Source organism: Camelus ferus, chromosome 22 (genome assembly GCF_009834535.1).
Source record: "Camelus ferus isolate YT-003-E chromosome 22, BCGSAC_Cfer_1.0, whole genome shotgun sequence".
Classification (NCBI taxonomy): Eukaryota; Metazoa; Chordata; class Mammalia; order Artiodactyla; family Camelidae; genus Camelus; species Camelus ferus.
This window is the reverse complement of record NC_045717.1, coordinates 3,054,043-3,070,746: the sequence shown is the minus strand read 5'-3', so window position 1 is coordinate 3,070,746 and position 16,704 is coordinate 3,054,043. Positions and strand designations below refer to the sequence as shown.

The window sequence follows — 16,704 nt, the reverse complement described above, 5'->3', positions numbered from 1 at the left end:
GCACACTGCATACATATGGTCTACCAGCAAAGGGTACCATGGGGAGAATGTATTTCACGTGGTCTTAAATGCACACTTATTTAAATGTGATCTGTGATTATTAAGTTGTTTAGCAAGTAAATCTAGCAATGAGTTAGCTTATTTTAACCTTGTGTGCAATTATAATATAGGTTGGTCAATTTGTTTGCTTGCTTAAAAAAAAATCTGTTGTCAGAACATCAGTTCTTTCCCTGTACTTTTTGTACTTCAGTTTTTTGTAAAGCCTACAACTTGCACTTTATCCTTTGTGAATTTCATCTAAATGTTTCAACTTTTGAGAATTTTGGGCCTTGATTCTGCCACAATATTAACTCTTAATTAGTTGCAGGCTGTCAGCAGCTTTGATAGCAGAACTTCTCCATCTTAACAGGTAGTTCAAGAAGAGAGCACTGAGGCAGTCTCCTAGCGTCTGACTTTCATGTTGATACTTAGCCAAAATATCCTGGAACATTTTATCAAATACTTCTTTAGATTCCTCCTGATGTTTCTTTAACAAAGAGTTGAACTGTGTATAATAGAAACTGAGGGAGAGATTAGATTCCATTTTCTAAATATGTCAGAGTAGACGAGGCATCTGTTTTATGTTGTTAGATGTTCGTGATCACGGTACCTCTGCAGGAACGTCATTTGGGCCAGTACACACATTCGGGGAGGGGGGTGTTCTCCCCTTCCTGTAAGCCAGGTCGTCGGTATTTCAGCTTTTTGTTTTAACCCTTAAGTCGTACAGCGATACAGTTTATTGTCTTTAATCTTGGAGGCCTGGCTGCTAAATGCATTTTCTCCTCATCTGTAGGATAATAAAGTCTTTTCATGAACTAGAAAGTCCTTTATTTCAATTATATAAAATGAAATTGCTTTAATAACCAGTACATTTACCATTTAATCCACACGAGGCAGAATTTATATATGTATGTAGCTATTTCCCCTACCAGTTATATACTCATAGGTAAGTCTCTTTTTCCCTCTGACCTTGTTTTTCTCATTTACAAAGTTGGAGAATTAAGCACATTTTAAGATTGGTTTTTATTGTGTCATTCCATAGTTCTGTGAGGTCCCTTTAGTCGAGGATAGGAGTTCTTGGACATGCGCATGATGAGCTAGCAGGTAACACCTGTTTTCCTGTCACAGGCACTACAAGGCTATTTGATAAACCAAGGAAGCGAAAACGACAGAGGCATGCTACAGCCAAGATGCATTATAAAAAAATGAAAAATGACGACTCATCAAAGGAAACTCCAGGCTCCGAGGTATTACTCAGTTCTTCATCTTTTGCCCTTCCAGAACGAAGCTGCTTTTCACAGTAGAGGACACATTCCTCTTTCCCTTGAGTTTACCTAAAAATAGTCTTCTCTTGAAACAGCCGGTAGTGATAAGGAATTCTGGAGGAAAAGTAGAGCCAGATCCTAGTAGAAATAAGTCCAAGCACTTACGGCAACTGTGGGTATGACCCTTTTAAAAGATCCCATCCATTGCTCTAGGTGTCAGATGAAACATGTAACTGTTTCATCACCAAAAAAGCAGTGTAGAGCAACAGCACGACCCAAAAGGAACATTCATGATGCTCTGAACCAAATACATTATTTATCTGAAAGTTTAAAGATAAGAAATAGAGGCTATGAAGTTATAAAAGCAGAAACCAATAAGAAACATTATGTAAGACACCAAAATAGAAGAGTGCTGAAGTTTAGTAAAAATTCTCTTACTTAATATTAACTCTCTTGGCAAATTTCAGGTGTTCGGTACAGCATTATTAACTATAGTCACCATGCTGTAAAACGAGAGAGCACAATATCAAGGAACCATATGATCTGAATGAACTTGGATATTGCTCTTTAAAGGTTGCGCCTGCTGCGATTAGGGGGAAAAGTCATTTGCTTATTTGAGACCGTCAACTGCTTAATTTTAGAGTAATGTTTGTGAACAGCGTCTTTTAGGAAACAAAGATAGAGTAAAGCCATTTTCTTGCAGAGCATCAGTGCAGTCACTGATGCTGTCTGTCGCTTTCCAACTCAGGTTAAAAGAGAATTAGAGTAAGTCAGGTCAGAATCACATATTAGGATACAGTGTTTCTTTCCAGGACAATTTGAATAGAATGCCCAAGGAAGGCATTATTTAGGAAACTCTGATCTTGGAAGGACAAATAAGTAATCAAATAAACTTAAGAATGTTTTCTCTCCCTTAGTGAAACCTTAAAATGGAACAGCTCAAAAAGTTCCAGTGGAACAGCCTCAGAGCAGTTAGTGGCAGGGCATGAGGCGCCCACTACCCGCCCAATCACAGCAGGGTTAGAACTAACATTGCATGCAGTCCGCCCGCGTGATTGGCTGAACATCTGTAAGTGCTTAATGGCTAGACAAATAGCAGCCCAGAGGGAGGGGGTCACATGGAGGAGACATCAATAATACAGATGTGGGACATTATTTTTTCTCTGCAAGGGAGAACTGATGACACACAGGACAGCTGCGAGCCCCAAGGAGACCATCGAGGAAGGCATAGAAAATGAGCACGGGATGCCTGCGTCTAAAAAGCTGCAGGGTGAACGAGGAGGAGGAGCTGCACTCAAGGAGAATGTTTGTCAGGTAGAGAATGTTTGCCCGCTTGCATTTTGACTGCATGCTTATCTTTTAAGAGAAGCACTCTATCTCCTGATGACCCAGTCATGGTTAGAATAAAAATTTTCTTGGATTCCAGTGGACTCACTTCCCTTTAAGGATTCAACTCTTTCTCTCTCCCCACAAAAAGAGGAAAGAAGAGAAAAACTGAGTGTTCATGAATGGTCTGCCTTTTTTGCCCATGAGTAGATGCCCTGAAGTAGTCTGAGAAAGAAGAGGTGGATCTGTGGTTGCTCAAAGATATTTTTCCTGCACCTCTCATGGTGTGAGAATCTTTGGGTTTCTATGAAATTTTTCAAGGGTGATTTTCACTTTGAGATTTTTGTTTGTTTTGCATTAAAGTAGTGACTTTGAGAACTTACCACCTTTACTTTTCTGTTTATTATAAACATTTATACAATGTTTACTATGTGTCACGTGTTTTTCCAGTCACTTCAGAAATATATCATTTAGTTATCATAACAGTCTCATAAGATAACCATTATTATCCTCATTTTCTAGATAAGGAAACTGAGGCACAAGGAGGTTAAATAGCTTGCTTGTAGTCACTCAGTGAAGCCAGGATTCAAATCCAAGCAATATGGGTTTACAGTCTTAACCACTATGTTGTCTTGCTTCTCTGTGAAATGTGACTCCACTTTAATGTTAAAGAGCCTTTATCTTACTTGAGAGTAGAGTCAGTTAAATGGATGCTTTGGTTATGGTCTTGATTTACCTTTGTCAGTTCTTAAAACTTGGCATATAAAAAGTTGAAAATGTTTTTTTTTTCCTCCTAACTGAAACAGCTAAAAAATAAAATAACCCCAGGCCCAGAATGTTACTACAGCCAATATAATTTCAACTCAGTTTCTTTGTCTATTCATCTTTACAACTATATAAAGAATGTTAATCATACTCAGACCTGCTCCCAAAGAGTGTTAGTCCTCAGAGCTTGTTACGCCCACAAAGGTTGTCAGTGAAAACTGATTAAAGGTACGGCGACCCCGTGGCCCTGTGGTTTGGATCAGTCTTTGTTTAAATCTGTTGTGCTTGTGTAATTTACTTATAGCACCTCCTTTCACTCTCAGGTGTCCCAGTTTGAAGGATGAATTATGTGGTCATCCCAATTAAAGGATTAGTTTGTAACATTTGGTTGATTTGAATAATTTATTCTTTAGTATATGTTTGAAGTTTTTCTGTTTAAGTCATGAAAGTGAATTTGTTTATTGTACATGATAGCTGATGTCACTGGCACTCTGAGTATGCAAAACAAAATAAATAATATTTATGACATTTGTCAATTTTTGTGTGTCAGTAGCAGTTACGGGAGAGCCAGGCATGTGGGACGAGCTCAGATTACCTTGGGGCCTCCTATTAATCCCTGGGCGCCTCTGGCCTTTGTTTCTGAAGTTCTTCTACTTATTTATTCATTTAAGATTTGATGTTAAGTGGCCAAGACCTGTTCTATTTTTGGGGGGTTCTTTGTTCTATGAGAAAACAGAGGGGAAAGATGGTTGGGCAAGTCTAGTATCTGATGATACTAGAATTAGTATAAGACTTTTTTCATTTTTAGCATTTTTCTGCTGATCACTATGGGAAACAAGTCAGGATGTATCAGAGGGGTGAAAAGTGACAAATGTTGGGAATTTGCAGAATTTTCATAAATTGTACAATGTTTTCAAAGCAACAGGCCCAGATCTTTGTTTCCTAAGGCTCTACCTTAAGTGACACCCTGTCTTAGATGCGATTGTCTCAAAAAAGTGATCTCTCTGAGATGGTGCTGGATATATTTCAAGGGTTGTTCAGATCTTAATCAGAGCCCTTTTGGGATTGTTATGACCCGAGTCCCGCTGGTCAGTATCTCTTGCTTGAACCATTGCAGTGGCCTCCTTGATCGTCTGCTTCTGTTCTCACCTTTCTGCTCTTGAACTCGTTCTCCTTGTAGCAGTTACTAGGGACCTGTGAATCCCTGATTTCAGCCTTCCCTTGGTAAAGCTCTCTCAAGGTACACTTCTGCAATTAGAATAAAATCTGAAACTCAGTTCCGTAATCTGTAAGGCCACACAGTCAGGCCCTTACCTGCCTCTTTCTTACTTCATTTCTACCTTCTAACTTTTGTTCACTTTAGTTCAGTGACACTGGCTTTCCTTGTGATTCTCAGGCATGCCCTGGTTTTTCCTCTTGGTGAACTTTCTGTGCTTTTTGCCTTCTTGGTCCTTTCATCAGACCATGTGGCTACCTTGTCATTCAAAGCCCAGTCTGAGAGGCCATTCCTAATCGCCCAATCCAAAGTTGCTATTTGAATTCTCTACCTAAATACCTTGTCTGATATCTTTCATTTGTTTAATCGTTTACTTGTATCTTTGTATCCTTAGAACATAAGAATCATGGAGCCAGGGACCTTGTGGTACCTGGCATAGAGGAGATAATTATTAAATACTGGCTTAATGAATGCTGGGATTTTTGTTTCTGACAAAGCTGCTTCTTAATTTTTGCTTTAATCAGGGCCTTCTGCTTGGGATTTTTAAAGCCTTTTTCTGTAGACAGATCTGTTTTCTTTCTCTTAACAGAACTGTGAGAAACTGGGTGAGCTGCTGTTATGTGAGGCTCAGTGCTGTGGGGCTTTCCACCTGGAGTGCCTTGGATTAACTGAAATGCCCAGAGGAAAATTTATCTGCAATGAATGTCGCACAGGTAAAGTAGATGTAGAAAGGTCTTTCTCCAAGGAAGTTTTGAGTTTTAAGCTTTTTAGGAAAAAACATTTATTGGAGACATTATTTTTGTGGCAATACTGGGCTCATTCCTACAGACACAGAGATGGGTGCTCTGTGGTCTTTGCCCTCAAAAAGGCTCGAGTGAGTAATGAACGTATAGCATAAGGCAGCAGAACGTGCTGTGGATGTTACAGTGCTGTGTGGACAAGCACGCGCCAGTGCTGCAGAGGAAGATGCCTGAGTCTGGCTTTCAGAGAGAAATAGAAGTCGGTGTGTGGAGGGGACGGAATATTTGGGGAATAAGAAATGTTAGGTCAGTATGTTTGGAGTTGGATATTTTAGGGTGAGGCATAGGCAGTGACAAGGAGGACTTCTGGGTTACTGGTGATATTTTATGTTTCTTGATCTGAGTAGTGATTACATAAATATATTCACTTAATGATTGTTTGTGAACTATTCACTTAGAATGTGGGCACTTTTCTGTGTACATTATATGTCAATAATACTTTACCTCCAAAAAAGAAAGATATTTTGGGAGCGTACAGTATACAGATTGAGTCAGAACTAGAAATGGTCAGATGAGACCAGCCTATAAAGCACCTCACAGCCGTGCTAAGGAGATTCTTTTTTCAGCAATGTGAGTGCAAGTTACAGTACTGAAGTAGGAAAGAAACGAGGGCTGACAGTGAAGATCTCATGCTTATAAGTTATTAAAACTGTAGGTGCGGGTGCTGCTGTCCGAAGAGAAAATATCTGTAGAGTGAGCAGAGGGCCAGTGGCAGTCCTGGGCATACCTACTTAAGGAGGCTCCTGGAGGGCGAGGAGGGGCCAGTTGAAAAAGAATGTCTGAGGCCATGAGAATGGGGTGTCAGCACAGGCAGGTGTGACAAAGACCACGGAGGTGGAGTGAAGAGACTTCTGTACTTGGCAGTGAGAGGGTGCCACGCTGAACCAGACTGAGAGGTGACTACATGGCAGTGTGCACTGTTTTTTGCAGGAGCTTGACTTCAGTGGGAGAGAGAGCAGTAGCTGAAGGGAGGATGCTACAGCATCAGGAGGAGGGACATCCCGAGTGTTTGTAGGATGAAGGTTAAGAGTTGTGTAGGGAAATAAATGTCCCTGATGGGAGGGGGAGTCATTGTCAGAGTGCAGTCAGAGAGACAGGAGAGGATGGCCTTGAAGAGATGAAAAGATATAAGGCAGTGTCCCGTGTAATTGTGAGAAAGATGAAGGATGCTGACGTTTTCCCTTGACTTGGTGAGAGCGATGGGGAAAGGAAGAGTGTGGGCCTAGAATACCGCCTGTGGAAAATGAGAGACAGAATTAACTTGTGTCTGTAAATAGATGGCCATGTCAGATTGAGTTATTCCGTCCTTCTGCCACCATTTTCAGCACTGCTGGAAGAAAAGTTGGAAGACAGGGTAGTTGTGGGGTTATTTTGCCTTCTGCATAGTTGGGCTTATGATCATTTTGTGCCATATGGTGCCATCCATCCCTGTACGTGAAATTTAGAAACCAACTGTAGGTACGTGCGTATCTCTGTTAGCCTGATCTTAGAGCCTCTTGCCTTTCGTGCCAGTGATCCAGTTTTGCTAGTCTCATCTTCAGTATGACGCAGTATTCTCTGAATCAGGTTAATCTAAGGCAAAACTATTTTTTTAGAAAAACCAACTACTGAAGTATAATCTACCTACTGTAAAATGTACCCCCCTTTAATGTATGTTTTGATTGATTTTGGTGAATTTTATACACCCATGTAACCACGACCACAATGAAGATATAGAACATTTCTTCACTCCAGAAAGTTCCCTTGTGATCAGACCCAGTCAGTCTTTCTGCATCTCTCCCCCACCCCCAGCCTCAATTTCAGGCAAACAGTGATCTGCTTTCTGTTACAGCGCATTAGATTTACCTTTTTTTGTTGTTGTAGTTGTTGTTTTAGAGTTTCATATAAGTGGAATTCAAAATGTGTGTGGTTTTTCATGTCTGGCTTAGCCTAATGTTTTTGAGACTGATCTGTGTATATGTGTGTGTCAGCAGTTCATTCTCTTGGAACAGCATTATTGAGGTATAATTGGCATACAGTAAACTACACAAAGTGTACCTTTGATAAGTTTCGGGGTGTGTGTGTGTGTACGTGTATGTACATTGTGAAACCATCAATCAGTCAGCATAGTTATTTTGAGATTGAACAACATTGTTGCAGGTATTCAGAATTCTTCCCTTTTAATTGCTGAGTAGTATTCTATTGTGTGGATATAACACTTTATCTACTTATCTATTAATGTATATTTGGGTTGTTCTCATGTTGGGCTGTTGTAAGTAAAGCCTTATGAATCCTTTGTCTGGATGGATACATTTTCTCTTCTCTTGTGTAAATATCTAACAGTAGAATGGCTGCATTGTATGGTAGGTAGGCTTAACTTTCTAAGAAGCATCCAAAGTGTTCAGCAGTATATGAGAGTTTTAATTCTTCCACATCTTCATCAACACTTGGCATTGTCAGTCTTTTTAATTTTAGGCATTCTGACAGATGTGTGGTGATATCTCATTGTGGTTTTAATGTGCATCTTCCTGATGATGATATTGCGTGTCTTTTTGTGTGCTTATTTTGCTATCTTCTTTGAGGAGTCTGTTCAAAATAATTTTTAATTGGATTATTTTCTTACTATTTCGTTTTAAGAGTTCTTCATAGTCTGGATACAAATCTTTTATCAGGTATATACTTTTCAAGTTATTCTCCTAACCTGTGTGTTGTTTTTCCATTTTCTTAATGGTGTCTTTTGAAGAGCAGAGTTTTACATTTTGATGAAGCCAGTTTATTAATTTTTTAAAATGGACTTTGCTTTGGTTAGGAAATCTTGCTTAATCCAGTGTCACAAAGATACTCGTTTTCTTCTAAAAAATGTTATAGATTTAGGTCTATTATCTACATTGAATTAATTTTTGTATATCATGTGAGGTAGAGAGAGGTTATCATTTTTTTGAGGGTAGGAAACTTTACCCAGGTTTTAACAAAGATGAGCAGACTAAGGATAAGGGAGTCATTTCTCATCCCCCTGGCTCACCCTGTTCGTCTACAATAGGGTGTCCACACCATACGTCAGGTCACTTCAGCTCAGTATCAGCTGCCAGTTATTCAGCGTCAGGCAGGAGTTTGCCTCTTTCCAAATACATACTTAAAATTTTTCCCTAAAATCATTAGTTGGATGATCTGTGTGTAAAGATGAGGTGGGTTCTTTGGTTAAGTTCCTATTTCCAGCAAGTGCCAGAGGCAGGATTCCTGTCTAGGTCTGCCCGTCTGTCTCTCAAGCCTGGGCTCTTTCCTTTGCATTATATTGCTTCTCAGAGAGAGGTAGGTTTTTTTTCCTCTTAAACTTTTTATTACAGAAATCCTCAGACATATGCAAAGGTAGAGAGGTAAATAATTTCAGTGTATTTATCACTTAGCTTTCAGTAGTTACCAACTTTCTACCTCCTTTTACCCACACATTTCAAAAAAGCTAGTTATAACTCTAAAATATATATATTCAGTGTGTAGCAAAATTGTACAGTAACTCCTGTCTACTACTCAGTCCCACTTTCAAATTTTCCCATTTTGTCTCAAAAGGTGTTGTTTTACAGTGTTTCGAATCAGTACCCAAATAATGTTCCTGTGTTGTATTTTTTAATTTAAAAAATCATCTCTTCAATTTCTTTTGGTCTACAATAGTACTATCTCCTCACTCAATTTCTTTGTTCTTTACCACAAAAAAATGTTTTAATTACCCAGTATGTTAGAAATATCTCAGCATATAATTAATATGAAAAATGGCTGAAATATTTTATATTCCTTTTTATGTGCTAGGTCTTCAAGCTTCAGCATCCATTGACACTGACTGCACATCTCAGTTTGCACTAGTCCCATTTTAAGTGCTCAGTATCCACATGTGGTTTCCCTACTGGGTCTGTGTTGAACCAGACCTTACCTGTCACCTTTTACGTAACAAACTTTATAGCTGGATCCAAATAGCTGCACATATTTAAGAGGCCTCTCACCCAATTTTTTTATGTTTTTTATTTCTTGAGAACAGTGGCCATTTGTCCCACTAAAATTTCCATGCTGTAAATTTGGTTGATTGCATCTTGAGGTGTCTCTTTTGCTTGTTCCTCCATCCTCCATATTTCCTGGAAACCTGCAGTTACATCTGGAGGCTGGGCCAGCTCAGTTTTCTTTCGGCACGAGTATTCTGTGGCTCATGTGCACTTCCTACTGCATCACGCCAGCAAGCATGTGTTAAGTTTCCCACTTAGTATTGATACTGTTCAGTAGGTTCATGTTGTTAGCCTGATCAGTCTGTTGTAAAGTTCTTCACTGTGATACTTGATTTATAATAAGTATATATTTGGTGGTCTTTGCCCATTTTCTGCCACAGAGCTCTTAAATCCTTGAAATTTCCTAAGTGATGAGAGAGATGAAGATGTATGTCTTTTGTTATATTAATGAGATGATGTTTGGACCCACCTAACAAAGGGAGCTGATTGCCAGGAGAACCAGCCATGGGGATTAGAGGATTGGAGCTTTGAGTCCCACCTCCCCCTGACCTCTTCAGAGGGGACAGGGCTGAAGGTTGAATCAGTTCTCAGTTGCCAGTAATTTAACAACTCATGCCTGTGTCATGAAGCCTCCATTAAACCCCAAAAGGATGGGGTTTGGAGAGCTTCTGGGTTGGTGATCACATGGAGATTTGAGGAGAGTGGTGTGCTGAGGGTGGGCCTGGAAGCTCTGAGCCCTTTCTCCATACCTTGCCCCATGCATTCTTTTATGTAGATGTTTCTGAGTTATATCCTTTTACAATAAACGGATGATCTAGTAAGTAAAATGTTTCTCTGAGTTCTGTGAGCCACTCTAGGAAATTAATTGAACCCAAGGGAGTTGGAGAGGGGCTCTCAGAAAGCTCTGATTTATAGCCAGTTGGTCAGAAGTACAAATGACAACCTTGACTTACACCTAGTGTCTGAAGGCCGGGGCGGGGGGGAAGGTGGCAGTATTATAAGACTGAGCCCTTACTATGGGATCTGATACATCTCCAAGTAGATATTGTCAGAATTGAGTTGAATTGTGGAATACCCAGCTGGTGTCAGAGAGTTGCTCCCTGGTGTGGGAACCCTTCACCACCACCCCATGTTGGAATTTGTTGCAGAATTGTATACTCACTACCTTTTCACATAATAGTTTAGAATTGAGTGAATTCTTGAATTTGTATTAATTTGTTTATTTCTTTCTTTCTGTTTCCCAGGAATACATACCTGTTTTGTATGTAAGCAGAGTGGGGAAGATGTTAAAAGGTGCCTTCTGCCCTTGTGTGGAAAGTTTTACCATGAAGAGTGTGTTCAGAAGTATCCACCCACTGTCATGCAGAACAAGGGCTTCCGGTGCTCCCTCCACATATGTATAACCTGCCACGCTGCTAATCCCGCCAGTGTTACTGCGTCTAAAGGTATGGGTTTTTTGTGTGGATCAGTCTAACTGAAGAATCTCCGTGGGCAATGGATGTTTCCAGATGCAATCTGGGTGTGTTTCTTCATTGCCTCTAGCTTTTGTCAGAGTACCAGCAGCATTTATGTGAGAGAGAAGCGAGTAATGGACTAGTTCAATGGGCACCATGTTCACATGTGCTTTTGGAGCTCTGGTTTTACGTGGTATTCCCCTCCCACACACACTTCAAAATAACTCACATTGTTTTTATATTTAATCTCATATTTTTAGGCCGCCTGATGCGCTGTGTCCGCTGCCCAGTGGCATACCACGCCAATGACTTTTGCCTAGCTGCTGGGTCTAAGATCCTTGCATCTAATAGTATCATCTGCCCCAATCACTTCACCCCCAGACGGGGCTGCCGGAATCATGAGCACGTGAACGTTAGCTGGTGTTTTGTATGCTCAGAAGGTAAGACGTGACTTCGTGCTGTATGAATAGTCTAAAAAGAGATAAATACAATATTTTGATGGCAACAAAAATGTAGTTTTCCTCACATTGCCACTAGAAGACATATTGGAAAGTGATGTCTTGAATTACTGATAACACAACACTATGGTGATTTTGTTCCCCAATAGAGAGAGGTTTTATTTTTGTTATTTTGAATAATGACTTGATTTTTATTAAAATGATAAATAATTGAAGCAATTTAAAGAAAAAGATGAGAGAAAGGAAACAAAACCATTCTTGGAAAATGGAAGAGTGTGGTCAAATGGCACAAACTTCCAGTTTTAAGATGAATAAATTTGGGGGGTGTAATGTACAGCATGGTGACTATAGTTAACTGTCCTGTACTGTATATTTGAAAGTTACTAAGAAAGTAGATTTTAAAAGTTCTCACACCCACACCCCACCCAAATTGTAACTATATGAGGTGTTAAATGTGTTACCTAAACTTGTTGTGGTAATCACTTGACAGTATATACATATATGTTTATATGTTATATACTTTAAATTTACGCAATATTATATGTTAATTATATCAGCAAAACTGGGGAGGGGGGAGAAAAAATAAACTAGAGGTTAAAAAATAAAATAAGAAACAAACCCCAAATAACCGAAAGTCCACCATCAGAAAAAAAGTTTAATATTAAGTCATGTTCCTCCAGATATATATATGCATAAAATCAGGTAGAAGAGGTAGATGTCTACATAGACACAATTCTAGAAGATGGTATTATTGTGTAATTGTGTGTTGTTTTTCTAAAATCAGTTTTATATTAGTTTATAGGGAATAAACAAAGGGAAAGTAAAAATTCATGAACTTCTATTAATTATTTCCTCACCATGAGGGTTATTAGTTCTTAAAAGAGCTCCTAAAGTGGAGGAAAAATAAATTTTATATCTTTATCTGTATCTCTCCACTCCAATTTAAAACTTACAAACACCTTCTAATTTAGAGCAGAGTCAATATTATCTTAATTTTTACTGCTCGTTTTTTAAATTTACATGTGTACTGTTCATTGTTTCTAAGAATGTTTAGAGCTTTAGCTTTTTAAACTTACATAGTTATCAAAGGAATGAACCAATCACAAAATAAGAATTAATTCAGAAAAATACGTACACCCTGGTATTAACAGCAACGTTATTTATAATTGTTTATAATTGCCAAGATATGGAAGCATTCTAAGTGCACTTCAATAGATGAATATATAAAGAAGATGCAGCATATATATGTAATGGAATACAGCTAACCCATAAGAAAGAAGGCTATTTTGCCATTTGCAGCCCTTCATTCACTTTTTTTATTTCAAAAATCAGAATTTTATAACTAGCATAAACATTTCCGTTGCATCAAAATAGCAAAATACCTAGGAATAAACTTAACCAAGGAGGTTACCTATACTCTGAAACCCGTGAAACACTGATGAAGGAAATTGAAGATGGTACAAAGAAATGGAAAGATATCTTGTGCTCTTGGATTAGAAGAATCAACATTATCAAAATGGCGATACTACCCAAAGCCATCTTCAGATCCAGTGCATCAGAATACTCACTTTTTTCACAGAAGTAGAACAAACAATTTCAAAATATATATAGAATCATATACTCTGAACAGCCAAAGCAGTCTCCCCCACCCCCCCTTCTACTTTTTGTTCTCCTTTCTTGTGGTTTGATGACTAGAGAAGTTCCTTTAACATTTGTTATAAACCTGGTTTGGTGGTGCTGAATTCTTTTAGCTTTTGTTTATCTGTGAAGCTTTCAATTTCTCCACGAGAGCCTTGCTGGATAGAGTATTCTTGGTTGTAGGTTTTTTCCTTTCATCACTTTAAATATATTATGCCACTCCCTTCTGGCTTGTGGAGTTTCTGCTGAAAACTCAGCTGATAACCTTATGGGAGTTCCCTTGTGTTATTTGTTGTTTTTCTCTTACTGATTTTAATATTCTCTCCTTATCCTTAATTTTTGTCGGGTTAATTACTATGTGCCTTGGTGTGTTGCTCTTTGGGTTGATCCTGTGTGGAACTCTGCGCTTCCTGGACTTGGGTGACTGTCCTACCCAAGTGGGGAGAAGTTTTCGGTTATTATCTCTCCAAAAATTTTCTCAGGTCCTTTCCCTCTCTCTTCTCTTTCTGGGACCCCTATAATGTGAGTGTTAGTGTGCTTCATGTTGTCCCAGAGTTCTCTTAAACTATCCTCATTTCTTTTCATTCTTTTTTCTTTTTTCTGTTCTGCAATAGTGACTTCCACTAATCGGTCTTCTAGCTCACTGATCTGTTCTTCTGCCTCATTTAGTCTCTTCTTGGTTCCTTCTAGTGTGTTATTCATTTCAGTGATTTTATTCTTCAACTCTGTTTGGGTATTCTTTATATTTTCCAACTCTTTGCTAAAAACTTCACTCTGTGCATCTATACTCGAGTTCCCTGAACATCTTCACCACCTTTACTTTAAAGTCTTTCTCAGATAAATTGCCTATCTCCTCATCACTTATTTCTTCTTCTGGGATTTTATCTTGTGCCTTGGCCTGGGAGATAATCCTCTGTTGCCTCATATTGTTTATCTATTTGTATTTTTAGGTAGGTTAGTTACATTTCTCGACCTTGGAGAGGTGGCCCTCTTTGGGAGACGTCCTATGTGTCCCAGCAGTATACTCCTCTCTTGTCACCCAAGGACCAGGTTCCAGCCGGTCCCAGTGTAGAGTCTGGCTTGTGTTTGTGGATTCCTTCCACAGGCTTTGGGGTTGTTTTGTTTTATTTTGGGATTTTCTTATTTCTGGTATCTGCCCCCTGGTGGATGAGGCTGGACTAGAGGCTTCTGCAGGTTTCCTGGCAGGAGGAGCCAGTGCCTGCTCACTGCTGGGTGAAGCGTGGTCCTGGACCTTTTCTGTGTAGAGGCTTTTGTGGCTTAGGAAGCCTGCTGATGGGTGGGGCTGTGTTCCCACCCAGTATGCTGTTTGGCCTGAGGCTTCCCTACAGGCTGTTGGGTGGGGCTAGGTTTTATTGCTAATGATCCAATCAGGATGTCAGCCTCGAGGAAAGCTCATGTAGATGAACACTCCTGGAATGTCTTTTTTGTTCCCTGAGTGAGCCACAGGCATCCCCTACTTCCCCAGGAGACCTTCTAAAACCAGCAGGCAGATCTGCCCCAGGTTCCAATGAAATCACTGCCTCTGCCCTTGGACCTGTTGCGCTGGAGATTCTGTGTGTGCTTCCCAAGAGAATGAAGTCTGTGTTTCCCCCAGTCCTGAGGGGCTCGTGGAGTTAAGCCCAATTGGCCTTCAAAACCAGATATCTTGGGGTCTCCTCCTCCTCCCAATGTCTGAACCCCAGGCTGGGGAGCCTGACATGGGGCTCAGAACTCTCACTCCTGTGGGAGGGCCTCTGCGACTTAATTATTCTTCTGCTTGTGGGTCTCCCACCCGGGGGGGGGGTATGGGGCCCAGTTATATCAAGAGCACGCTCCTCCTCCCGTCCTGCTGTGGTTCCCTCTTCATGTTTCCAGTTGAAGATCTTGTTTGCTAGGTTCCAGTCTTTTTCGATAGTTGTTTAGTCAGCTGTGGTTTCCTTGTAGTCACAAGGAGAGGCGAGCTGGTGGTCCTATTACTCTACCGTCTTGACCGGAAATCCCTTATCTTCTGTTTTTTAAAATATCTTCTTATTGGTGATGCTGTTTCATGAAAATCTGGCTGGTCATGAACATTCTGAGAAACTCATTTTAAAAACTGTCATCATATATAGTTGAATTAGCATCCCTTTTGAGGAATTTGGATATGGTAAATAGTGCTAAAGCCAAGAAAGGTGTTTTATAACTGCTTTGTGTGATTGAAAATGGTCATTTGGGACTTGTTTTTTACTCTTAAGATTTATGTAACGTGGCTAGTTGGTTTACATCAGGACATAGCTGTACCCTCAAACTGTGGTGCTAATGTAGAATAAATAAAATAGAATATTAAGTACAATTTTGTGGGTAGAAAATGGAATTTTGATATATAGTTCAGGATAGTTTAAAGAACATAGGATGTTACTGTTTTTTTATTTTAAATATGTTAGGTTTGTGATTATCCTGTATAAAATTTTATTGTATCATACATTGATTTTGGCTCTTATAATACCTGCTCCTTGTAAAACTGTCTTTCGGTGAAGACTGTTGCCTGTTTATTATTATACCACCTTTCTTTTGTTTAGAAGCAAGTGAAAGACAGTTACGGTATTTAAAAGCATTTAAATATAATATTCTGTGATTCTGCTCTTAGAATGAAAATAGGTGTCTGGGAGGCTATAAGGCTCTGAAAACTTTGTTTTTAAAAACGAGAAGATGAAACAGTTTCTGCATTAGATTGTTTTTAATTCTATAGGGGAAGGAGATGGTTTCATGGTAGATGTGCAAATGAGATGGCATTTCTAACTTGTGGCATAATAATGGATACTATTATACTAACTCAGTCCCCAAGAAAACTTAGGAGTTGCAGGACCTCCTGAGTGTGATCCATGAATCCTTGGGAAGTTGAGAGGACCCAGAGACATTTTCAGGGGCCTCTATGAGATCATAACACTTTTTATAATAATACCAAGATGTTACTTGCCTTTGTTACTTTGTTGACATTTGTACAGATGATGTAACACTAGTAGTGGGTAAAACTGCTGGCACCTTAGCACAGATCAAGGTAGGGGCTGTCAGAAATTGCTGCCAGTGATAACATTTGAGCTCTTAAGTGAAAATGAGAATTTTGGAAAACTGTTTTGTACCACCCTCAGCTTAACCTCTTCCTAGTATTTACTGACAAAATCATGGTGATGTTAACAAATGTGGTGTTTTAGTATTATATAATGAAGTAGATCAACAATTGGAAGATCTTCCAGACTCAGTAAACCAGTATTTTCCATGTGAACAATGCATGACTTTTTAAAAATGCATATATAAAAGATCCATTCAAAGTATGAGACAGATCAATGAATTTTAGTGTAATAGTACTAAAAGTTTGTTGATACAGTTTCAGGTTCAACTGTAACTAAGGTCTTCCCTGTGAAGTTGCAGTGTGTATAATATCAAAGAAGGAATATGTATAGTTATTGAACAGGTTATTAAAATACTTGTTTTCACAACTGTTTATCAGTGAGAGACCAGATTTTCTTCATGTACATCAGTCAAACAACATATTGCAACAAATTCAGTTTTTAAAACTGTTCTGCAGAAATATAAAACACTGAGCTCACTATAATTTTTTTATTTTGGAAAATATAGTTGTTCATAAAAATGTTATTAACAATATTTCTCTTATTCTCTTCTACCAAATATCATTTTTTCATCTTCTGGTTTCTTTTGATGGTTCATGTGGTTTTCCCTCTTCTGTCTTCCTGTCTTTCTTTTCCTTTATTGCCACAGACAGACCCTCCTGCCTGCC

At 39.1% G+C, this 16,704-nt stretch overlaps 1 protein-coding gene across 9 annotated transcripts in view; it reads left to right on the top strand.

Annotated features, from left to right (window-relative positions):
• NSD1 (nuclear receptor binding SET domain protein 1) overlaps positions 1-16,704 on the top strand; it is a 121,867-nt gene that overhangs the window by 82,191 nt on the left and 22,972 nt on the right. For all 9 annotated transcript variants that reach the window (XM_032464998.1, XM_032465002.1, XM_032464999.1 and 6 more), the window contains 5 exons: positions 1,168-1,286; positions 2,475-2,618; positions 5,201-5,324; positions 10,624-10,824; positions 11,094-11,273. In XM_032464998.1, the coding sequence (XP_032320889.1) occupies positions 1,168-1,286; positions 2,475-2,618; positions 5,201-5,324; positions 10,624-10,824; positions 11,094-11,273 (768 nt within the window). The remainder of the gene's footprint in view (positions 1-1,167; positions 1,287-2,474; positions 2,619-5,200; positions 5,325-10,623; positions 10,825-11,093; positions 11,274-16,704) is intronic.